Source organism: Tachysurus vachellii, chromosome 12, assembly GCF_030014155.1.
Source record: "Tachysurus vachellii isolate PV-2020 chromosome 12, HZAU_Pvac_v1, whole genome shotgun sequence".
In the NCBI taxonomy this organism is placed as follows: Eukaryota; Metazoa; Chordata; class Actinopteri; order Siluriformes; family Bagridae; genus Tachysurus; species Tachysurus vachellii.
The window spans coordinates 17519560-17546835 of NC_083471.1; the positions used below are offsets into that span (position 1 = coordinate 17519560).

The 27276-nt window shown below is 37.2% G+C and overlaps 1 protein-coding gene across 1 annotated transcript in view; it reads right to left on the reverse strand.

Moving 5' to 3' along the window:
• Positions 1–9705: 9705 nt before the first annotated feature.
• The window catches only part of adgrv1 (adhesion G protein-coupled receptor V1), a 119697-nt gene continuing 102126 nt past the window's right edge, over positions 9706–27276 (reverse strand). Inside the window, exons 88-91 of the mRNA XM_060883885.1 lie at positions 20709–20830; positions 14830–15018; positions 12434–12608; positions 9706–10138 (exon numbers count right to left, since the gene is read on the reverse strand). Of these exons, the coding sequence (XP_060739868.1) occupies positions 10020–10138; positions 12434–12608; positions 14830–15018; positions 20709–20830 (605 nt within the window). The 3' untranslated portion in view covers positions 9706–10019. The remainder of the gene's footprint in view (positions 10139–12433; positions 12609–14829; positions 15019–20708; positions 20831–27276) is intronic.

Sequence of the window (27276 nt, forward strand, 5' to 3'; positions counted from 1 at the left end):
CTGGAAGAAATGAAGAGGGAATCCAGTAACCCAGACTGTTCCCAGGCTTAGATTCCAGGACTGGTTGCATGTCCCAGAATAGTCTGCATAGCTGGCATGTGAAAAGGGGCATAGGGAGGCATGACCTCTACTCAGCTATGAGAAGCCAGAGTTCAAGTTCTAACCAAGTTAGAGAATGCAGAGTCATGATTAGCCTGGCCAGGACTGTTTTCAGCTCTCAAGAGTGGAGGTGTTGAGAGGACAGTGTGATAGATTGTCACCTGGAATAGTATTTCACATATTTTAACTTTGACCAAAAGAAGTTTGAGAAATGTTTGGTTAAATAGATTGACCACAATAGATCCTGTCAAATGCATGTTCATATCCTTTCTACAATGCAATGCATGCAAAAGATGGCTTTGTTTGATGTTCATGTTTACAGATTATGCGCGAGCTGGGACGGCAGCACAGCTATCCAATTCCGCCTGCAGCTGGTAAACAAAAGTCTTTGGCGGGACCACTTAATCCCTGCTGCATTCTGTTCAGGCGGAGGTGATTACAAGTCACTAGAAGTTCACATTTGACATATATGGGTTGTGCACTGTCACATTTATTTTCGGCTTTGCATTTATTCTCCTTGAACAGTATTAGCTTTCAAATTTGATCCAAGGGGAGTGTATAGCATAGCAGGTCCCTGATATTGATGCATGATATATGTTTTCCACACTACCATCATGTATCATTTTTGAAAAACAGTATAATAATGACGTGCTGTGTGCTCATGCTAAAGTAAAAGTGGTAAGATCATTTATTTAAAAAAAACAAAAAAACAACAGAAACTGCGTAGACCATGTAGACAGCAAGCCCAAAGCCTACCAACTAGGCAAGTATACCAATGTGGCCACCATGGCTGATCAGGTAAAGCAGAAACAAGGTCTCACACAGGCTCTTACACAATTAACTGTTGACAGGACTTAATTAGTAAAATTAATGTACTGTGCTGGCATACAATGATCCCGATAAAGCTAGCCTAACTTCTAACTTTAGGAAGAAAAAGAGTAATGCAAACTCCATGACCCTGTTATATAATTTAGTACCTCGTCCTATCTAATAATAGGAAAAAAACAAATAAAATGAACATTTGTCCAAATAGGTCATAGGTCCTTTATCTGAATGACTCTCTCTCTCTCTCTCTCTCTCTCTCTCTCTCTCTCTCTCTCTCTATATATATATATATATATATATATATATATATATATATATATATATATATATATATATATATATATATATATATTCACCCTTACACACCGAAATATCCTCTGATTTTACTATATAGACCCCACACACACACACACACACACACACACACACACACACACACACACACAGATGCAGGTGATTGTCGCTGACATGTCTGAGGCCAAAATCTAACAGATTTAATTGTTTTAGATTTTTACTCATTAGCGAACATCTATTGAAGCTCCTGTAGATGTTGTAGATGTTTGCACACAGATAGCACTAATCTGTATCTGTAATCTTTTGAGCCATGGCCAAGTAGAGTGCACGGTTCAGCAATACACCCTTAATGCCATGCACAGAGTAAAACAGGAACCATGTAGTGGCCAGCATTGACAAAGTCCTTGCTGATGTATGTGAAAGCAGAGGTTCTGCTAAAAACAGGAAAAGGTCTTAATTGGTGTCTTGAATACAAACAAGGCAGAGGTTCTGGAAAAAGTCTGGAGAAGTTATATTGGGAGGAGTAAAATATATGCATAGTCATATTTGCATGAAAATTCACTCCAAAGCAAATATAACCTACAGTGTTGATTGTTCTTTGTCCCTCCTCTGAGTCAAGAACATCCATTACCCATTTTACACCCATTATTACACATGATACTTTCAGAAATCACTTGCCTCACTAGAAAATTGATTTATGTCGCTCGTCACACAAAGTTGATAGTTGAGGTGACAGACTCAATGATCTCAGTAAACAGATTGTAAACTAAATTGACTTGGCAATAAAAGGTGCAAAATCACTACAACACAGCATTATTCCAGTGGAGAGTGTTTTAAAAGATGACTCTGTGGTCTGGAACACAGTCATGTTCTTTAACTTTGAGGGTCTCAGGCTTGCTGAGTGGTCTGGAACAGGAGTAACGTCAATAGTTACACTGAGGCTGTCTATTATAACAAATGTGTGGTTATATGATGGGAACAATGTTTGCGCTTTGAGGATTGCAATTGTTTTCACCCTTTTCACCCAGCTCAAGTTTCAGTGGTAGACACTTTATGATTCCACACAGCTCTCTTCCCAGAAAGAGTAACAGAGACCCTTTTTCTATTTTAGTTAAACCATGAGAACAATATGTATACATGAGTGTGTGTGTGTTTGGATGTGTGTGTTTGAGAGAGAGAGAGTGAGAGAGAGAGAGAGAGAGAGAGAGAGAGAGAGAGAACACAGTAATCAAGCACTTCATGCAGGGTGCTCAAAATTGCAAGTTTTATTTTAAATTTAATTGCAAGTGCCTGTAGATTTTATTTATTTTAAAACTCAAATTGTAGATGGCTCAGTATTCCATATTACTATTAGTAGTAGTAATATTAGTAATCTTGTTTCCCCCTTCATTCCTTAAATTCATCCAATTTTCATCTCTCTACTGATTATTCTTTCTTTTTTTGTTTTCTCTTTCTGCTCATCTCTTTCTCTTTCTGAAGTGTTTATCCCAACACTTTCAGTTGTTCTCTTTCTATTCATGAGCACAACACAGCACTTTTTACCTCCTCGTCATTTGCATTTTCCAAGTATCTGTCCAGCTCAGCTTTACACTGTCCCATTCCAACAGGGTGAGTTAGGGACAAGAGCACTTCCTGACTCATTTCTCAAAACCAAAACCACTGTAAATCATAGAGTCACTCTGTCTAGCCTACACTCTAGAAGAAAGCCAACGTCACTGTGCAGTTGCACCAGGTTGAGTCAGCAGTGTGAGCGGCATAACAGGAATTTGTTACGAGAATGGCCGTAATGCTAGCACAGCTCGTGCAATGGAGTTCCCCAATCCACATGCCAGTAAGCACATCCTGCCAACAGACTAGAGCACTATATATTTGAACGCTGAGAAATCAGGGTAATGTTTCACAGTCAATCATTTGTACTATTAAGTTAAACTCATTAGATATTGACAGACTAAGTAAGTCTGGGGGGGTAAGCAGACACTTAAGCCTCCATATAATGTGTGCTACACTGAATGTATACCATTCAGTTTTCACAATTTTATGTGTTTTTTGCAATAATATTCAGGCTGAAGTCAAAGAGTGTTCCCACTGTCTTGAATGGCTGTTCTGTCAGTATTGTGCTGGTTGAGGACAAAGTGAAGCAGGTCCTTCTTTCAGCATGAGGAACCTTGCAGGTATAAAACTTTGCAGGTGTAAAACATAGTCCTTGCCTAGGAGATGAGCTTTTAAAGGCCTTGTAATATCCATCCATTTGAGACTACTAGTAAAAATGCCTTTATTTTGTTCTAATTTAATACAACAGTTTTCAATAGGAATTATATTTATGACAATAACTTGATTAAAAAGTGGAATATTTGAAACATTGCAATCAATTTAATTTTTTTATATTTGCTGTTTCCCTTTTTACTTTAATCTGTTCTCCCAAAATGGCACAGATTGCAAATGTTTGTGCAAAACCAAATGATCTATTTTAGATAAAATCAGTCTGTGCATATGATGTGTACAAAGGCCTTAACATAGTCAACTGCGCAATTTACTTAAATTTAAATCAAAAGAGAGAATAATGAATAAATAAAGATGTTGCACATTTCTTTCAGTCTTTTAGAGTTTTTTAAATAAATCAGAAAATGTGGTCTCAGACTATATCTTACAAAAATATATATAAATAAAGATATTCTGCCAAAATCATATAAAACAATTCAATAGAAGCATTAAAATAATACCAAATATTGATTAAGCACTGAAATGAAGTGGAATAAAGTGTCACACATTGGGTTGTCATCGGTTTCTTGATTAAATGAAATTATCTTTATATAATATACAGTGGTGTGAAAAAGTGTTGGCCCCCTTCCTGATTTTTTATTTTTTGTCACATTTTAATGTTTAATGTTTTAATGTTTTTAATGTTTTGTGAAAATCTGTGTGAAAAAGTGTTAAAACATAACTACATAAAAGTAACACAGCATTTCAGAAAAGGAACATCATACCAACAGTAAAATGTGTGATGGTCTGGGGCTGTTTTGCTGCTTCAGGACCTGGAAGACATGCTTTGATAAATGGAACCATGAATTCTGCTGTCTACCAAAAAATCCTGAAGGACAATGTGCGGCCATCTGTTTGTCACCTCAAGCTGAAGCGAACTTGGATTCTGCAACAGGACAATGATCCAAAACACACCACCAAGTCCACCTCTGAATGGCTGAAGAAAAACAAAATGAAGACTTTGGAGTGGCCTAGTCAAAGTCCTGACCTGAATCCTATTTAGATGCTGTGGCATGACCTTAAAAAGGTGGTTCATGCTCGAAAACCCTCCAATGTGGCTGAATTACAACAATTCTGTAAAGATGAGTGAACCAAAATTCCTCCACAGCGCTGTAACAGACTCATTGCAGGTTATTGCAAATGCTTGATTGCAGTTTTTGCTGCTAAGGGTGGCCCAACTAATTATTAGGTTTAGGGGCAAGCACTTTTTCACACACAGTGCCATATGGGTTTGGATTTTGTTTTCCCTTAATAATAAAAATCTTTATTTAAAAACTGTATGTTGTGTTTACTTGTGTTTTCTTTGACTAATATTTAAATTTGTTTGATTATATGAATGATCTGATTTTATCTTAAAGTGTGACAAACGTGCAAAAAAAAAAATCAGGAAGGGGGCCAACACTTTTCACACCACTGTATATATATATATATATATATATGTAACTTTTTAAAGAGTACCTAGGATCAAAAACAAGAGCTGCAGTCCAGTTCCTTCTGAGTGGTGCAGGCTACAAGCATGTGAAAGATATGAATTCAAAGCCCTGATATTTCAACATCTACATGTTCCTGTATTTTCTGAAGGCTGTGAAAGGAACGTCACATTCCATGTGCTAATACACAAAAAATGGATAACAATGGCTTATCTTACTATTAATGTGGAGAAACCATGGAGACTCTAATATTAATGAGAAAAAGAAAGGACACAAGAAAGGACAGAATCAGTAAGTGTTAGAGATATTATCTGTGTTCTTGTGTGGTCATTTTTTGTTCTACACATTCACAATAGTGGTTTGCTCTATAGGGATGTGTGCAACAGGTGCAGTCAGTTTTGTGGCTTGACCCAGTTGGTATGTAGTGTAAAAGAGTAGGTGTTCTTGGGACAGGGTTTCATGAAACATTCTCTTTTAATAACTGTGTTTACTATTTTGTTGTAATGACATGTAACATATTTAAAGCCATACTGCTTAAAGCAGAAATATAAACTGATGACATAATAAGTACACGGTATAAATCATTGTGTCTGATAGCATGGCTTCCTTCTTTATATTTTGCTTTTTAGTCAGAATCAGGCTTGTTTAAGCAACCAGACTAAATTTTGACTAGACATACAGTATAACAATGCTAACAAAGCCGTTTTATGGAAATATGGAAATAAAAACTGTATTTATATTTATCCCTTGATGAGCAACCAGTGGTGACAGTAGTCAAGGACAAACTGACTGAAGTACTAGTATTGTGTGTACTCGATCCTAAGCAATAACATATCTACAGAAAAGATCTTGGGATTTCTATCAACAAAAGATGTTCCATCTATTGTTTGTTGTAGACAGTAGCTGTCTGGAGTAAACAGTAGCTCTCTGTTCCTCACTCGTTCCAGTTCCTTACTTTGTGCCTGCCAACTCTCACATGCATAGTTTTGGGACAGCATTCTATCATAAATGCATTTACAGAACGCTAGAGAGCAAGATTTCTCATAACTTCTTCAAGAACAGCATGGTATTTGACCAGCCTGGTTCTAAATTCAGACTAAAGTTTTGTCATAGTTTTTCTAGACATGCTTCTGTCATACATATTTTTGACCTTTCACCTTCATATAGATTTGTTTTCTCAGACAGCCACTTCGTCTCACACCCCAAATTTCTACCTCAGCAGACTTGGGTCTGCTCTGAAACACGATGCACCCTATTTAAACCCTTGGAGCTCACTTGAATAATACTTCATGGGCATTAACTGTATTCCCTTGTGAGCATGTGAACAACACATGAGTCATACAAGTGCAGCAGAACTGGAAAACACTAAGCAAAACTAGCTCAGACTGGTTGGCTATTTCAAAGGGAGAGGAGAGGGGTGAAGATAGAGAGTGAAGCATATAGACAGTGAGTGTGCAATGGAGAGATAGAGGCTATTCTGTTTCCATTGCGCATGGTCTTCTGGCTGGGCGCCATGTTTGTGGAAATGTCTTATCACAGCCAGAGTATGTTTTCTGCCATGCCTACATTGCTACCATGAACAGTGTTACATATTGGCAAAATGAACTGAGAGTTCTGTGTATGTTTTTACAGACAAAAGTTCTTTCTGGGTTCTTTTCATCACCTACTGATACAATGCTGCCTCCCTGAAATTGAAGGATTCTGATCTCAAAGACTTTTGTTTTAACTGTACTATATATATATTTGTAATTTTTATTTATTTATTTATTTTTTTATATTTTCAACTTTATTGGCTTTTATTTTTATTTTAGAAATCTCATAATAGTCTGCACATTTTGACAAGCTGTACTGGAGACAGATCTGTCTCTGTGAGTAATAAACTATGGTATGCTCCGTAGCAAAGCAAGTCAAAAATCTATGATACCTGATTAAACAATGTGATGCGCCACAAAACTGTTTAATGGAATCTTTAGTTGTATTGTATACTTAGTTGTATTCCCAGCTGTAGTAGCAGCAGCAGCAGTCTAAGCTCAACATTCTTCATGGTGTTGCTTGCTTGCTGCCTGCTGATTTGTGCATTAGTACATTGAACTGTGCCAAGGTTGGGAGTGTGTGCAGCTTGAGGGGTCATGATCTTCTGACACTGATGTAATCTGTTTGCTCAGGGCACTGTCCCAGCATAGAAGCAGAATGTATCTTCTAGAAAAAGAAAGTGGGAGACACAATAAGTGTGTAAAAGGGTCTATAGGTATTTTGTGAGCTTAGATTTTGGTGGAGCAGGATAGGATAGAGGAGTCACATTACAGACACATGAGAATCAACACCATACAGTCATCCAACATACAGTCTAGAAGCTTGTTTTTTAGTCCATTTGTTCATCTGTGTTTGATGAAGCAGGTGTGTTTCCCAGTGCCATTGTGACAGTGTGCACAGGATATACACAATATCTAAATGTATAGTCTTTTAACAGCTTTATCTCAAAAATGAAAACAAACAAAAAAAAAGACTTTTGTGCACATGCATTATCTACTCCATACTCCAAACCTTTTCAATATATTTTACATTTTATTTTACATTTACTTCATAACCACACTGTCTGCACTTAGACTTTTTGTTAATAGATTTCCTTCCAATTATTTTTTGTTATCTATCCACATTTGTCTGTAATTATTTGCCTCATCTCCTCCTCGTGATCCTCCTCCACTGAAAATGTTCATAATCTGTGTTCATAGAGTTACGCATGATTCCTGTCTCAGTGAACTTCTATTACAACTTGTTAAAGTTCCTTCTTTTGAAAACTAAGTGCAATTATAACTGAAGCTCAAGAATTGCACAATATTTAGAATGGCATCCATTTTTTTAAAACTGTTGTTCACTTTTTAAAAAGATGTCATCACTATTTTAACTGTTTTGAAAATGGGGTTGTGAATGAGAACTTTGAATGTATGCTAAAGAGCCCCTATGGATGAGTCCATACTGCATTATAATGTATTATTAATAATGTAGTACATTATACTAACAGGTAGTGGCATAGTATTGGCCTTGGTAATTATACAGGATTTTACAGCACTGTACATTTGTAATGGCCGCTTTATTAGATACACTATATGCTTGGTGGACATGTTGAGACTTTGGTTGTCTTTTTATATTTCTGTATATCCACAAAATATCCTGTACGTGTCACTGACACATCTTTTCCTTACTAAAATGAGAAAATGCAGCATCAGCTTTCTTAATGGCTTCAAATAGTAAAGGGAAAATTTTATGCCAATGTATGCCGCAAAAAGTGTTGCTTTTTGGGAGAGATCCAGAGGCTGTTTTATGCCATTGTCATTGTTTCTGCCATAGTTAAGCATCTAAGTAGCTAAACAGAAGCAGCACAAGAACAGAACTCTGAAAATGAATAAGTATCACAGCAACGTGATTGAAAAGCATTGTCTCTATATCAAATTGTGTGCATCTGCATTAAATCACAAGCTAGTTTACTTAGCGTGTTACTGAAGGGCTTCTGGCTTTGTTCTTGTTTGGAGAGGGGGTGTCTGCTTAATAAGTGTTAATGTGTTTGCGAGGGTGGGAGAGACAGAGAGAGAGAGAGAAAGAGAGAGAGAGAGAGAGAGAGAGAGAGAGAGAGAGAGAGAGAGAGAGAGACAGAGAGAGAGAGAGAGAATAAGAGCGTGCAAGAGAATATTGTCTTTCATCCATGTCTGGGCTGCCAAAAAGCAAACACAGACACCCGATACTGCATTGAATCATGTCCAAGAAGTGGCTTTAGCCTCTAAACATAAGGAGGGCTTGCATTTAGGAGTTGTTGACTCTGAAATCTAAAGTCAATTCAAGGTCAGAGGCTGTTCTCCAGGCAAAAACACACACAGCCAGCTGTTTATAATTGTAAATGTAATATACAGCATGGATCAATATCAATAGATGAAACTGCACAGAATTATAGTTTAATAACTTTAAATGGGTCAGCAATTATTTAGTAAGGTTACACAATATCTGTTTTTAGTGATCTATAACATGTTCAACAAGAGCAGTAGTTATTGTGCAAATATATCTCTTTACGCTGCTTCTGAGCACTGTTGTGTATTTATTAGTGAACACAATGTTTATGTGTAACTAGGCGTATACATGTTATTAAGTCAGTACATGGTAGGGCAGTGCAGTTAGAGCCAATGGTCATGCTGGAGTTTATAAATCCACATCATATGTGCATGCTGCAGCCAGAATGTTTGCTAATGTTTCAGTTGTTTAATGGTAGACTCATTACTCCTAATGACTAATGCATGCTTTTGCTTCAGTCACTGTACCAGTTTGCCAACCTAAAGATAGCAGCCCATATGACTAACTATAATCTATTTATCACCTTTGACAGGAACATTTGAGGTCAACAGTGAAAGCCATACAGGTACTTGGTGCGACATGGTGCAATGCACAGCATGAGGGCAAGCGTAAACAGCAGCAGTTTGTAACACGCACACCTTACACATGTTAAATCATAATGGAATTACCCTGGCAGATGCAAAGAGTAAAAAGGCAACTTTTATATTATTTTCATATAAAATCAGAATGCACATGCAATCGCATGCCCTCACCTAATCTGCTGTACTGAGTAGATAAACAGAAATGGCTGGCTACAGAACCATCCTAGGTCACAACTGTTGCGTTAAAGTTTTGTGCTAGATGTTTTGAGAAGGAAAATCCTTCCCAATCTAATTTAAGCCCCTGAAGTTACTCAAAAAACCTACCGTGATACAACTATTTTAAATGATAGTAACAGATGACACACAGACAACCTGACTAAAGTTCTACTTTTTATTATCTGTTACACAAAACAAGCAGCTGAACTCCAGGGCCAGATTGGCCATGTCCTTCTCAACCTACAATCCATGATATTTACATCTGTTATAAATTTCACAAAAGTACTATAGAGACAATTCACATATACATATATTTATAAAAAGATCAGAAGTATTGACAAAACTCCAGGTATAAAAAAACAGCTCAAAATCTATGAGAAATTAAAACTGTGGTAAATTTAGTGCAAAGGTGGTGTACCAGTACAAAAATACTGCTGGCTGGTTTAATATAGATTCAGTATAAAAGCAGCGAGGGTTACAGGTGCGTGTCTGCGATGGGAATGCGTCGGAGCTCAACGATCTGGGAGTTGGCCACGCTCGCACCATCGTGACTGCCGGGGATCGACTCGCTGTCACTCAGGTTAAGAACAGAACCTGTGGGGTTTGTCATATGAATGGTGTTCAGAATTAATCATATAGCACACATACACACACACACACACACACACACACACACACACACACAAACACACACACACTTCATTTCCGTCAAATACACAGGTGATATTTTAAGGTAGACTTTAGGTAACCTGTCCTTTAATGACAAAGCCCATTCTGAACATATCATTTAGGAGAAGGTTTATATGTTTATGTGTGTGTGTTTTGTACGTATAAGTTTTCTATATGTATACGCCAGTGCTTTAAGCATTGTGGTTTCTCTATAAAAGCTATTTTACATCTCATTAATTTCCGCTATTCCACAACATAAAATTGATAAAAATATGACATGTTTTGCTATAATAAAGTATACAGACCTAGAATAAAGACCACTGGTCTTTTTCTACAAGAGGAATAAAATATTTTAGGTCATGCTAGTTAAAGGAAAATAATGATCACATCATTCTATCATGGTGATGATGATGTTGGTGATCGTATTATGATGCAGAACCATTATACATCATCTTCTTTTATTCCTTAGATACAAAAGTAATTATTTATTCATTATAACTCGTTATAAGGAAAGAGGTAAAGAAGCGAGTGCAGGCAGGTTGGAATGGGTGGAGAAAGGTGTCAGGAGTTCTGGGTGATAGGAAAATATCAGCAAGAATCAAGGGGAAGGTGTACAGGACAGTGGTAAGACCGGCCATGCTGTATGGTTTAGAGACAGTGTCACTGAAGAAGAGACAGGAGTCTGAGCTAGAGGAAGCCGAACTGAAGATGTTGAGGTTCTCTTTGGGAGTGACAAGATTGGACAGGATTAGGAACGAGTACATCAGAGGGACAGCCCATGTTGGACGTTTGTGGGACAAAGTTAGGGAGGCAAGATTAAGATGGTTTGGACATGTTCAGAGGAGGGAGAGTGAGTATATTGGTAGGAGAATGTTGGACATGGAGCTGCCAGGCAGGAGGCAAAGAGGAAGGCCAAAGAGGAGGTATATGGATGTAATTAATGAGGATTTGAAGCTAGTGTGTGCAAGTGTTGAGGATGCAGAAGATAGGGATAGGTGGAGAGAGATGATTCGCTGTGGCGACCCCTGAAGGGAAAAGCCGAAAGAAGAAGAAGATAAGTCAAGCTTACTGGTCAAGATTGTTTGTGGAACCCCAGCATCAGCAGTCACTTTAGCAAGCTGCAGCTTTTAAAGTAAGATGCTAACTTGTGTTAATTTATCTGCATAAAGTGTTTATTTATATTATAGATTATATACAGTATGATTAATATTATTAACAATGTTAGAGTCAGTGACGTCTCAGAGGTTTGCTCTGGGTTAATGTATGTTGAATATCTTAGTATTAAAAGGAACGTAAATCTTAGTTACTTTATAACACATGACATGACAGACGTCTAACTAAACATGTATTTGTATAAACCGGACAGGAACAAAATCACATGTTCTCGGTGTGAATTATTGTTGCATTTCTCAGCGTCGGACGACCTCAAGGTCAGTTCTCTTACTGTTAGACGAATTCTTTGCAAGTACAAATAGATCATAGAAATTCTTAAAATACATTTTTTTTCATTTGAGAGTTTCTTATCTTTATTGGTTAAGGAAATAAACATGATGAGGCTTGTTGTTATTGAAAAATAATCATGGCAGTGTGGTTTGATGCAGCCTCAAGCTACATTTTATTCCTCTTATACCAAGCAAACTAATCATTTTCATTTTATTTATTGAAAACAAATCATGCTTTTTAAACATTAATGGTTACATTTAATTTTGTGGAATGTCTGCAAAATAAGATTGTTCCTCTTATCATCTGCATTATTACAGCTATAGTTAGTTGTTCCCTCACTAGCTTCTCTTTTTCATTCTGTTAAAGTTATTGTTTTCTGTTACAGAGAGACTGCAATTCTAGCACAATTCCTGTGTTGGAAAACTTTTTAGACTGAAAACCTTTCACAAATGCCTAAATTTGTAAATCTTAGTAGCTAATCACCCCGGTGTTTAATTATTTCAATGCCTTTGCTGGTGACTCAGTTCTGCCAGAGAGAAACAGATAAAGACATCTTTGGAATTTTTATATGAAATATGTGAAATTTTAGTGGCTTTATGACATGACCTGAGTATCTAAAATCATTCGTTTCAGGTCCTGCTTTCAACACGTATCTATCTCACAGACTGGGATGAGCTGAACAAATCATAGCTTAAGCTTATTTTCCTCGAGGCCACTCAATAAAATGAAAGTAAAATATGACAGTGTAGTATGTGATGCTTTGGGAGGAAAACATACCGGTCTTTAAGGCAAATATGAGGTCATCAAACTCCTGAGATTCCTCATCTTGTACAAGATTTGCGTTAACAAAGCCACCTTCAGGAGGGTAAGTGTCACTCTGAGGGGCCTCTTTAAACACACTGCTGGGTTCAATGCTGGGTTGTAAAGAAGCTCTATCCCAGTCTGCTGAGATCTGGAGAAGAAAAAACAAAAACATATCATTTGTTAATCTTCCTGTTCTGTTCAGTCTGCAGTTCTAGCATTAAGTGTCACAGAATTAGAAATGAACTTTGCCAATTTGAGTCTGCAGTGGTGAGTGGCCATGCTGAATAAACTTGGGTAAGAGTTATTGGAGAATGTGGGGGTGGATGCAGAAAATTCCTCACATGTGTGTGTGTGTGTGTGTGTGTGTGTATATATATATATATATATATATATATATATATATATATATATATATATATATATATATATATATATTTCTCTTTATTCTAAGAGTGTGAGTGAGTGTGTGTGTGTGAGAGAGAGATAGATAGATAGATAGATAGATAGATAGATAGATAGATAGATAGATAGATAGATAGATAGATAGATAGATAGATAGATAGTTTGCATGGATGTCCTGGTGGTCCCATTTTACAGAAGATGAATATTTATGATTTGTTCAGCTGAAACAAAGCTGTATTTAAATTAGTCATGTCTGATTAACACCCAGCTTCACAAAAAGGTCAGTGGTTGAAAACATACACACAAGAACTAAGTAAAAACAGAGTGTACTGGGTGAAAACAATGTCTATGTAAATTAATCAATCCATTTTGTGAGATGACTCTAGTATTAGTTCTCCTAGTCTCTTTATACGGATGACTTCACTTCTTCTTCTTGTCTGATTAAGGAAGTGGCAGTATTGCCAACAAACACGACAAAAGTCACTTCACTTTTTCCATGTCCAAAACACCAGAATCTGATAGAAAGTCCCATTAGTGAACAATGTAATCAGATTGTCCAGTGCTAAGCGAATTAGGTGCTGACACATCTATTATATCCTTTATTAATCTTATTTTTTATTTCCAGTCCACCACCCACCACTTGTCCATCCTTGTCTTCTCTAAGCTGGATATGATCACCTAGACTTTGTGCTCTTATGAATGGAACAGGATTAGTCAGGTATTCCAGTTCCTGCTGTAGACTAATCTACCATTTCTGACTAATTATTTTAACCAAGTCTGGATAATTATATCATGAGGCCGCTATACAGCATTAGAGAAAACATTGCACTTTTGTACGTCGCTCTGGATAAGGGCATCTGCCAAATGCTGTAAATGTAAATGTAAAACATTTACATAGCGATTTACTACCTGGAAGAATTGCAGACTTTGAAATATAATCATAAAGAAACATAATTCCATGAGTAGGGAAAGTTACTGCGTGTGTGTGTGTGTGTGTGTGTGTGTAAGCAAACCACATGTCAGTAAGCACAGGTAAGCACAGAGGCACTTGTTAATAGGTGTCTGATGACACATATATTGACAGACACTCTGGCACTAGGATTTAGGATCATTTAACCTTTAATATAAAAGCTGCACTGTAAATAATATGAAACTGAAATGAGAATAAACTGAAAATAAAAGCTGAGTAAAATCCTCTAGGTGTTCTGTCACCTCTAGGTAAATTACAGAGTATAATGTGGCTCATTTTATCTATGCAAATCGTGCATGTAGTTTTGTTGCTTAGTTATTGAAAACAAAAGCTTAAATATCTTGACACAGAAATGACAATGATGTAATCAGGATTCTTTTTCTCTGTAGTGACTGGATAGATGCCAAGTTCACCCACTGATTAGGACTTCATGAATGGATACCTTGCCTTGTGTGTGCAATTTAGCAACAACATAATTAGAAAATTAAACTGGAATCAACAAATCACATAGCAATCAAGGCCATCTGTGTGGCTGAGATTTTTTACTGACTGTACTGCCTGGAGCAACACAATCACACACTTTATTTACAGCCAAACGCATGTGTGTGAGAGTGTAAGAAATAAGACTGAGATATCTGGTCAACAAACCTAACTTTCCGTTTTAGTGTCTATCAAATGAAATTAATGACGATGAGTTTTTGCCTGTGGTGGTAAAATCAAAATAATTAGCTAACCACTGTCTGGAAAGTTACACTGAATTTCTGTATTGATATCAATACTAACATAAATATTAATTATTATTATATCCAGTACTTGAATGATATGTGATGGCCTAATGGTTAAGGTGTTAGACTACTGATCAGAAGGTTGTGAGTTCAAAACCCAGGCCCTTCAGCAAGACCCTTAACCCTCAATTGCTCAGTTGTATAAAATGAGATAAAAATGTTAGTCACTCTGGCTAAGAGTGTGTGCCATATGTAATGTAAAATCCTCACACCTCCTCCATGGCACTGATGAGGTTTTGCGTAGACTTGCTGATCTCTCCTCCCCCCACTGTGGCTGCACCTGTGGTCTGAAACAATCCATCAGGAGCCTCACGGCCGTTCATCTCCACTGTGTAAGTTGCCTTGGCAGGCCAGCACAGCTGGTTATGCATGAGGAAGTAGACAGCAAACACGTACAGACCCTACAGACACAAAGAAACGTGTGTAAAAAACAAAAGTGTGTTTTTCATATTTAAAAACTTCACAGGTTCCCCTAGGAGCACAATAAGATCTTATACGCTTGTCCACAGTAATAATTTCAGTATAAATGTACATAATTATTAGCACTGACACAGTGTTAACTAATTACCCTTACCTTTACGGTGCATATTTTATTTCACAAATTTACTATAAATCGTCCTCCATCGAACATCTGAGGAACGATACGTAGTTGCCTTGCAGCTAGAGAGCAAAGATTACAGATCATGCAGTCAGGAAATTCCTCACACAATATTTTGCAACAGCATGACGTCATTCCTGCCAGCATGACATAACAGTTAGCTGGTAAGGTCATGGTTTGCACAACATTTTAGGCAGTAGCACTGGATTGATAATCAGGCAGCTCATGCAGGTGCAAAATACCTCACTACCTCTAAACATCTCTGCTTAGACCTAGTCCATGAAAGTCAGGCAAAGCAAACTATAGGCTGAAGAGTGCTCTGGGTCCAACTCTACATTACTTTATATTATTAATGAATATTAAAAAAATGTTACACGGCCCATGAAGCCATTACAGTAGAATTGTTCCAATTTCTACTGGATTTGATCTTCAAATGCACTTTCATGCCTTTATACAGCAACCTGTACTGTTTATTCCAGATGTTGTAGATTCTACTAAGAACTTCTCTCACAAAAACCCTATGGACAAGTCTTTTAAAGTTTTTTCTACACAAATTTAAAAGGAAGAACACGTCTTCTGAGGTTCTATTGGTGATGCCATTTGCATTACACTTGATAATATTTATCTTAAGTGAATTTAAACCCCATTTTAAAATGATGGTAAGTGACCTCCAGGATAACATTACTACACTTTAGCTGAAAAATAAACATTAAAACCTTTTTTGAATTTGTGGTTGTATTAATGCTCAGAATACATCCATATGTAATTCATTCTAAGTGAAAAAAAAAGTTCTCATAATTGTGACTCGATCCTGTTACTTCATTATTTTATCTTTGTTTGTTTTTTTCACAAAAGCTTACAAGTTAATTGAGCCACCCTTTTAAAGCCAAAACTGATAAATATCAAAAGAGAAGGTTTCTCTAAAATGTGCTCTACTGAGTGCCCTGTTAAACCAATGAAAACATATCTAACATAAATAATATCGGCAAATAGAATTTCTCATGATGAAAACAGTGGTTTGAAAGCAGGTATATTTTGGCTACTAATTTAACTTACGTCTTTCTCCCTCAGCAACTGCTAAGATTTTTCTCACAGACACTAAATTCTTCTTTCTTGCCAAGGACAAACAAACACACACAAGTGTATATGTCCTCACATTAGGTAACACAAAGCAAAGACACACACACTCCCTTCATTACCTCATTTTAATGGACCATAACTGGCTGCTGAGTTCTGCTGAATGGTGTATGTTGAGGTGAATGGAGCATAATCAACGCTCCAAGCAAATTAGCACACAAATGACTAGAGGCTATCGCTGAATGCTTAATTACCCTTGTGTGTCATCTAACTGAGTCTCAAGGTGCAGCTGATGGCTCAGTGAGTACGGAAACAAGGATGCGAAAGAAACTCTTATAGGATGATTAATAGAGTAAGAGGGATATTACAATGAATAAACAGAGATAAGCAAATATTGCTAGTTTAATTAGCATACTGTCTGTGATGTCTCCTTATGACAGTGCTCACGTCAGTAATAACAGGATAAGTAGCCCAACAGATAGAACTATTTATAAATTTCGAGCCCAAGAATAGGAAAGGAAATCTAATTGAGGCCACGTGCTCCATCGTTCAAATGACTGTTTTATGCCGGTAATGAAACAGTGCTGCAGTGTTTACGGACAAAGCAAAGACCGAGTCTGGCAACGCAAATAGTGCCATGACAATTAGTCAATCTTTATATTCATCACGTGACATTTTCCATCCTGGATCTGGCCAGAAGTGATGAAACAGAGACAGACATGTGGTGTAGACATGCAATTTTGTTTGGTCAAGGACAAATTTGCTAATGAGACACAGTAAGGGAAAATAAGACGTATTGCAAACTGCATCTTTGCCCTTTACTACCACTTGGATTAATTAAAAATGCAGGAATGCAGTATTTTGCTTTACTGCTTTAAATGACTGTTTTCTGTTTTAATCAAAACACTTTCACATTCCGGGGGGCACGGTGGCTTAGTGGTTAGCACGTTCGCCTCACACCTCCAGGGTTGGGGTTCGATTCCTGCCTCCGCCTTGTGTGTGTGGAGTTTGCATGTTCTCCCCGTGCCTCGGGGGTTTCCTCCGGGTACTCCGGTTTCCTCCCCCGGTCCAAAGACATGCATGGTAGGTTGATTGGCATCTCTGGAAAATTGTCCCTAGTGTGTGATTGCATGAGTGAATGAGTGTGTGTGTGTGCCCTGCGATGGGTTGGCATTCCGTCCAGGGTGTATCCTGCCTTGATGCCCAATGATGCCTGAGATAGGCACAGGCGGGTAGTTCGGTAAAGCGGTAGAAGATGAATGAATGAATGAATGAATGAATGACTTTCGCATTCCATTACTGCTAAAACAGACATCCCATGCAGACATTTCAATAGAAAATGCAGATAAAAAGCACATATGCAAATAACAAAAAATATTATTTCAAGCAAAAAGATCCTTTTTCAAGCATTTGTGATTTGTAAATTTGCTTTTCTACCCACGAATGCATCTTATCCATCGACATGACACACAGGAGTCTTGGCACAAAATCACAAGTGATCTTTCTAAACACTAACAGACAAAAAACCACCATTAAACACCATTAAACTTATTACAGTTAACGCAACAGGGACACAACAAAGACCACAAGCTCAACATGGAAAATCAGCGTCACGGAAAAAAAAAGCTTCCACGAACAGAGAGAGGGGAAGTGAAGTGAAGATTATTGAAAACAGACTCAAAATGCTACAACGGCAGCGAGAAAATTAACTGAAAAATGAGGCAAAGCTGCAAAAAGGTTGAAATACCTTCAGCATGCCCAAAAATTTTATCTTTAACATAGTACAGAGAAATGTTTTCACATCAGTCTGTTTTATAGTGTTTGTGCTGCAGCCTGATCTGTATTTGTGATCACTACATTCCTCACATTTCACTCCACCCGGTGCATGTGTCTGTTTAGTCATCAGTGCAGACAGTTTTCATGTGTAGCTTCAAGGAAACAAGCAGACAAGACAAAACAAATGTGCTGTTATAGTTTTGCATTCAGCGTCATTACTGGTATGCTGTTTATAGAGCTGTATAGCAACCTGTTACTATTTGAAAATCTGGAGTAGAAAGCCAAGGATACACATTGCATTTGATATAATGAAGTGACATTAAATCTAAATATTTTTTCATCTAAAAGTGAAACGAATATGAATAAAATATGTTGAATGTAAATTAACTTGGAAGTTGTTAGTGTACTGTATAACCTGCTATACATCATCTTCGGCCCTTTGTCCCAAAGCAAAGCCTGGGTTTATCTGTCCCCAAACCTAATAAACCAGCAGACACCATCTGCCTCCATCTGGTGTGTGTGTGTGTGTGTGTGTGTGTGTGTGTGTGTGTGTGTGTGTGTGTGTGCAAAAATAGAAGTTGGTATAAAAATAATTACTGTTTTTTTAATAACAATAGTTTGTTCATTACATCATTATATTATATTTGTGAATATAATGTGACATCATGAAAAAAATAAACGTGATATCATGAAGGCCACTTTATCGTCATCATTTAGGTGAAATAATGAACCTGATCAAGTGTCAGACTTATTCATTATTTGTACATTAGTACATTATCATTGAGAAAGGATTTCCGTGAGTTTACCCAGGTCTTAGATATCAACAGGCCAAATGAGAGGACCATTACCCTGCATTCACATCTGCTCATTTGCCTGCCTGTGTGCTCTTAATTTACTTTATTACTACACAAAATAGTCATCTGTGAAGCATTATAAGACTGTTGGTTGATGGATGAAGAATTTATGGCATACACACTGCCTCAATTTTAGCCAGCTGATAATTAATCAACACCTACTAAACAATCAGAATCAAGAACAAGGTATAAGTTATTAATAACAATTTTAGCTAATGATCAGTAAATATCAATTAATATAACATGCTTATGTCATAATCTCAATAATATTTGTTGGGTTATTCTTTACTGTAGCTTTATCAATACCCCTTTTTTGCCCTTATACAGATCTGGGACAAATACTTTGAGAGTATCATGATATGTATTAATACTCATGAGAACATGATCCTTTCCAGATGCACAGTGTCTGAATGAGACATGACTCAGAGAAAAGAATGTATGAGAAAGCAAAAAGTACATTATAAAAAAATAATAGAAGTGCGAAAGATGTTGGAATTCTGTTTCTTATGATGATGAATATCAGACTCACTTCTCACTTGCATCTAGTTCTATGTTCATTGTGCAGATTCTGAATAGTGGGCTGTAAAGATACAGTCTGACACAAGAACATGTCGTTTCAGCATGTGCCTTATCATCCTCCTCTTTTTTTAAACTCACCTGTAGATATTGCTGATAACTCTGGATGTTTTAAAGGACTTTCTCCTTATATGAGGATTATTGTAAAACTCACTCTCACTATGCAGTAGCTTAACTAATCAATATTACAGTATGTAACAGTCCTCAGTGGGCCACAGGAAAATCGATAGGCTAAAGATACTGTATAAGGAGGTATTTCTTGTTTTTATATGATCCTGCATGACATGTAGGCTCAGTGATGTAGGGAAGATTTGTGTGCAGTGTTTTACTGGAGCATGTAAATGGATTTGGGGCACGGTGGCTTAGTGGTTAGCACGTACGCCTCACACCTCAGGGTTGGGGTTTCGATTCCCGCCTCCACCTTGTGTGTGTGGAGTTTGCATGTTCTCCCCGTGCCTCGGGGGTTTCCTCTGGGTACTCCGGTTTCCTCCCCCGGTCCAAAGACATGCATGGTAGGTTGATTGGCATCTCTGGAAAATTGTCCGTAGTGTGTGATTGCGTGAGTGAATGAGAGTGTGTGTGTGCCCTGTGATGGGTTGGCACTCCGTCCAGGGTGTATCCTGCCTTGATGCCCGATGACGCCTGAGATAGGCACAGGCTCCCCGTGACCCGAGGTAGTTCGGATAAGCGGTAGAAAGTGAGTGAGTGAGTGTAAATGGATTTTGGGTTGTGGGTGTTGATAAACACCATGCCTTATCACTCTACCTATAGCACTGTAGAGTAATAAGAATATTCAAATATGACTATATTTGTAGAACACTATCAGTTGGTGCTTGGCACTGGTGCCAAAATGAAAACTATGGAAACACATAGATAAGATAAACTGATAAGGTGGAATGAACTTTACAAACATAAAGATATCGAAGAACTATCATTCTGTGAACTACACAATAAAAATAATTTTCCATTATATCCAAAAATCTAGTCTTATTTTGTAAAAGGAAAGTAATTAGGTAGGATTTTGACATTTTTGAGTTTTACCCTTTTAAAACCCTTAACAAGTGAAGTGAAAAATAAGCATTGAAAAGATCATTGATGGATTAACATGGATTAAACCCGTGAGTAAATGAAAAACAGACAATGTCAAAGGGCAACAGGTGGATAAGAACAGCTTGTTCCTTGCTTATGATGGATTATGGATAGTACTCACCAACAAGATGTTGAAGATAACCAGGAGAATAAGCATCCAGAGATATCTGTATGCCATGTGCAGACCAGCCCACAGGCACACCAATGAGACCAAGGCGTACAGGTACAACACCATGGGAACCTCTGGAGAATAAAAGCCAATTGACACTTGTAAACAAACACAAAGAAACACATGGCAGCTTAATATACCTTTCTCAGCTTGTTTGACATTTCTTTTCAAGCTGTTCAAGAAGTCTACATGCCCTAGAGGAAGGCAAATTGAGCCAGGTTCACCGCTTTGTGCAGCAGACTGGCCTGAAATACACTGGCACGTCAATTTTTCCATAACATCCGACAACCTCTGCTTTGGCAAAGTAAATGAGTGGGTTTGTTTATGGTCCTGGGAGTGTTGCCCAAGATGACTGGCAAGGCAAGAGAATTTATTAAGAGAGTCCTTAATTAGGAGACTTTACTCAAGAGCTGTGAGGCTTGGCCCAATCTGGACAATAAATCAGCTGCATTTTTGGGAGGGTATCAAGCAAATTAATACAACTCCTCCAATTGGTCTTATTGGAGTTAAACTGGAAGATTGTGAATGATGCCATACCCTGTAAAGATAGTTGATTAGAAACACATTTTTATGAAGTTCTAAAGTTTCTAATGTTCTAAAAAAAACATTTATTTCCATTACAACATAACATCAACACTTAGTTCTAACTGGAGTTGAACCTTGCTTGACATCATGCATATTATCTTGAGCCTCTTCATTAAGCAGCCACACTTGGATAAGGTTTGACATAGACTACGTGTGAATGTTCATTGAATGATCAATCATGTCATTAGTCCATGACTATTGATCTCAACGCTGCACGTCTGCCACTAAATATCATTACCCTTTCAAAGAGTAACCTCTGGCCAAACACCTGCAATCAATATATTATGTCCATATTACTTCACACACAGAGTGTACTGGGAGGACATTTGTGATAATGCTGATAAAGATGTTGATTGGGCCACAGTTTTACGAGATCTATCCTATCTCATCTTCCTGACTTACTCCTAGAGCATTGCTTTATATGTAAATTTAATGACAGAATTAAGAAGTGCTACTAGTACTTCTAATTAACTAGTGCAATTAATATTACTATTAGTACTACATTTTTACCCCATTAAAACCTTTATTAACAACACAGCAATCACAACCAGAGAATAATGATGACCCCCTGAACAATGTCCACAAAAATCACTTTGGCCCTTATTTGAATTGAAGCAAATCCTTTACTACCATTCAGCTGCATTGTAGTGCATTGTAAACCTTCTGAAATCTCCAAATAGGCTGTGTTAACACGTCAACAGCTTCATTTGATGAGTGAGCCATCAGTATTCAAAGTCCAAAGCTGTTTGAGTGAAAATTCATTACTTAACTATTCCTGGTACATCTGTTCATAAAAAACAAAACCCTAATGCACTTAGCATTTCAAGATACCTAAAGCATAAAAGCATAAAGCTTAAATTTAATGGAATACAATTCAAAAGATTTAAAATTAGAAACAGAACAGTTTATTACAGGTAACGTATCAAGATGAACTGCAATAAAGAAAATAAATTAAAGTATTGGTCCACTGGTTACATCATCTTCTCCCGAAATTAGGAACACCAATGTATGCTTGGTGCCTCTTAGAATTTGTATCACAGTCAAAATCCAAAGTCAACTTTTCAATCAATCTGAAAAGTTTGTTGGTCTATTCTCATCGCTAATGTGTATACATACTCCATTCACCAGCAACAATCATTAGAAATGACATTTATCTGGAACAAATGAATCTGAGCAGATCCTGACATTTCCATTAATATTAGGGTCCACTCATGCTATTTTTTAGAACATAGTGCCCTGTGCTTTGGTAATAGCATTGTTTCTGAGCTAATTCGCCAGCATTAAGATCCGCCGAGTTGGCGGGAACAGGTTGGAAAGCTTTGATCATAATGGAGCCGGAGGTACATGTTGACTCTAATGAAAGACTAACACATACAGTGCTTTCAAAATAGAAGATAGCTTTTTGGGTAGGCAGTCTTTTGGGCTGATTTTTTGTGCTCATGTGATACAGACTATCCTAATGGGGAGGTAGTTACCCGCTGATGTGCCTAATATGAAAGAAGAACAATTGTTCATCCCTCTTGGTGTAGGTAATCACCTAATTCTGTTTATCAGTGTTCTTTGAAAGCTTTTGTTGGACCAACCTATTGCTGTCAAAGAGTTGTACGTGTTGTTGAACACACTGTGTATGTCAATGATTGGCTTGTTTCCAAGATATCTACTGTAAGTTAACAATTATGAAACTAGTTAGTCCTCCAGGATTTCGCAATTTTGAGCTTGCAGAGATTAACACAAAATTAAGCAAACTCAACGATAGTCAGAGGATATTGCAATTTCTCAAAATTAACACAGATTTTCCACACATTTGGGTCAAGATTCATGGTCATCACAATGCATAAAACTCTCTTTGATTCCCGTGTGCAAAACATAAGTACAGTATCATAGAAAGTATTTATATTCCGTATGTATCTCCACTGGTAGTATTTTAAAATAAGAAACACATGCTTGAAAATTTTACCATTTCAGAGGATTTCCATTTAAAAAAAACAAAAAAACGTAAGTTCTATTGGAAATTTTGAAAAACGCTGCAGCAAAATTACGCTTTTTGTATAAATTACAAAAATAAATGAAATTTTTATAACTGAACTTTCAAAGAATGTGTTCCTGCAATGTGTGTATGAATTATAGTTATATACCTAGGATGAGACCCTATGCTATATGGCTCAACATTAATGGTATCTTAAAAGTAACAGATATACTGATAGTTTTCCTGATCTGATTAGTTATGAATTGACTTCCATTCAATATTAATGATAAAACCTCAAAGTTATAGTTTGTTTTATTTAGTCTACAGTAGTCTAGTGTGTAAGAACTAAAAGTGATTATGTTTGAAGTCTCATGCTGGTTAAAATCTTACCCATTAAGGCAAATAACTTCTGAACAATGTGGCTACCGTAACGGCAAACTTCAGAATTAAACACACCTACTGGATTGGTTTTAAAGGACAGGTTTCTGTCTCTGAGGTTTGAGCAGTCTGCCTTGGTTATACTGTGAAACGTAGGTCACACATTCCTCACCTGACAGAGAACACAGGCTGCAACAGTCAGCATTTATACTCTGGGCTAGTACAGAGGTGTTATTTCCACTTCCCTGACGCTTCTCTCTTCTTCTGTTTATGTCAATCATCCTTCAGACAGCAAACTCTTTCTATCACCCTCTTCTCTTTCTACCATCCTCCCTCTTCTTGCCTTTCTCACCTTTCTTTTTTCATTCGTTTCAGCCAAAACAAAACTTCTACCCTCCCTTATTGCCTACCCTTGCTTTCCATCAAGCACATTCCTTTCTTTTGGTCAGGAATTGGCCTTTACAGAAGCAGCATGTTCCCAAAACCCTGAGGTGTAATCTATCCACACAGACAGAACAGATTTGAGATCTGCTGCTTAAAAGAAAAACATGTTTACCCATGTGACTCCATGCTCACATGATCTGCTCTATAAGATGTCTATAATTCTCCTCTCCTCTCGAGTATTACAGATTCCTTCTTTACTAAGAAAAGGAATTTCTGTAGGAGGGGAGCGGAGGAAGAAATGTGCGATCAGGCAAATGCAGTGAAGAGGCTTTTCCAGTGTGAAACAGGGTGTTATTGAAAATAACTGAAGACACTTAATTCATGATTTAGGTTTTTATGTATATGAATAGAGGCTTTAGTGAATAGAATAACATATGGTAAAGAAAGAAATGCACATTCGCAACTGTAAGGTTTATTGATATCTCAGATTAAGCTGGTTATCTAATCTTCTTTGATATTAAATGATGGTGTGTTATTACCAGGACTGGTGGTGATAAATAAGTATATGAATGAGGATTATAGTGTTTCTTGTCCTGTTTTGAACAATAGCTCTGAACGTTGAATGGTTGTGTCATTTGGACATCCCGTTCCTCTTCCTGGGCTGGATATATGTTGAGGGTTCTTGACAGCAACAGATTACTGAGCAGATGCTCTGTGCACCAAGTCCTGCTGTCTCTCTGAGATAAACTACTAAGATACCATTGAAGTGTTATATAAAACATGAAAGGCAAGGTCATGGAAAAGTCAAGTTCTCCAGAATATCCATGATCAGCAATGCATCATGTGCCTGCACTAAATCTGAAATATTGTCTTCAGTGCATAGTCCTCAAAGCTTGTGTTCCAGACAGCCAAAAATATACGATCAAGTATATACTATCAGGACAACTGGTCCTGAAAACTGAACAGTGAACATTTTACTTTTTCCATTTTTGCTTTGGTTGCTTTGTATATCTCCATCCACTCTGAGCTCTTACTGCTCTTGTTCTGTTTATTGCTTTTGTTGTAAAAGGTAATGACTGAAGATGATAAAGATACAGTAGATGACATGAATGTCCTCTACTAAAGCCATCAATGATTTCTCTCTTGACTTGTTGGCTTTCCTTTTTTCATTCTCCTGCTACTATAGAAGGAAATCGAAAAACGATAGAACTACACTGAAAGCATTATATAATAATGCATTTAGTGTACGATAGAAGCACATAAATGGGCTCGTAAAAGCATAATGGTTGAGTAATTTCAAACAGATGGTGTTCTGAGCACTAGAAGACAAACAGACTAGATAGAATACAGCATCACATGGCTTTGGCTTCATTGTGTCTTAAGCAACCAAAACATCAAAATACCTCAGAGACAGATGTCTATATTTCTAACAGGTTGATAGCTCTGTTTAATTCCGATGTCAAACTTGTGTAAAAAATGATGATAATAATTTCCATAATGAATGCATCTAAAAAATGAGTAGTGCTGTTATACATCAACAATAACAATAATAATAAATAGTGCTATATAATATAACAATAATACTTTAATCACTTTAATCAAAATGAATCTAAAACTATATAAAAGTATAAATATTGCTCTAGGAAAACAACAAGTAATACTTCAAGCACTTTCATACATCTCCTCTCTCGTAAAGCAGCACTTGTTTGTTACTGTAAATCCAGATAAGAGCAATTTCAGTTCAAAGTACAATTACAGTCATAAAAAATGACATGTTCTTTTGTTATTATCAAAAACTGCAACTATCAAAAAGCCCTTTTTATGCAAATAGCTAAATGCTGTATTGGTTACCTTATTCCTCTTACCTAACTGCGTTAATAGCATTACCAAAATGTTCTCTTTGAAACACAGCAGGAAAGGTTGGGGGTATGCAGGGTGACTCTGGCTTAGACGGCCTCCTGGCTTGTTAGCACCTGAAACTACATCCTGCAATCTGATCTGATCTGACGTCAGAAGTAAGGTCAGTTCACAGATTATTTGCATCCAAAGCAGGTACAGCTGAAAGGGACTTTCAGTATGTTCCTTTTTATCAGCTTAAGGCTTGTTCTTTCACTCAAGGAATGCGATAGGTGCAAAAGCCACACTAGATTTCATCAGCATATGTGCATACATTATCAAGATCATTCCAGCAAAACAGAATGAAGAATCTATAGATAAGAATGTGAACAGCAATAAATCATCAGTTATGCTCGTATTGTGGTCCTAAATGTGGGATAACCAAGATATGGAGAACCTGGAGTTGAGCCAAACCACGTCAGGTCATCTGACAGAGGCAGGAGAATAAATTACAGGGTGTGAAGGAGAATCTTCATCAGCGGGAATGCACCCTGTATGGGCCACCAGTCTATTGCAGTGCACCATGGACACACCAGACCACCCAAACCCACACACACACACGCAATCACACACACACACCCATACCCACATACACACACACTCAAACTCAAAAGGCAAAGGCAATCAGCATGTTTTCGGAAATGGGGGGAAATCCATATGAACATGGTGAGAGTATTCCCAAACACAGTAACCTTTTCTGAACCAGACACACAGACACTAACCACTACACCACTGTGGCACCTCAGATCCAGACAAATATTTCAGTGTATCACCTACTGTAGAAACAGTAAAAAAAAAATTTGGGTATTCATCTCACTTTCTGAACACAAAACATAGCATTTCCTTTTGCATGTACTTTAGATATTCAGTGATTTCCAATTATTTCCACCTCACTATGTAGTTTGTTTGTTTGTTTATTTATTTATTTCATTTTAAAATGATCAATTTTGCTTCCTTATAAAACCAAAGATGATGAAATTGCTTCATTTCCTACCTGCTTTTCTGGTTTATAATGGAAGACTAAACCACATAATAGAAGAAAGCACAGCCCTGGTATCATGACTAAAATGGGCCAACATACAAAGAGCTGGCAGCAGTAATAATCGAAACGGATCATATGGCAATCAATGTACATGTTCGTTCTGTAAATTACAGGTGACACATAATAGTTTCTAGCTTTAAAGGGCTACTTGTTATCCATTTTGAATAAATATTTCAAAGGACAATATGTATGATCTTACACCAATACCCCCAAAAATGGGATTCTTGCAGTAAACCTCAACAAAGGTTTGAAGTATGTTGTGCATCCTT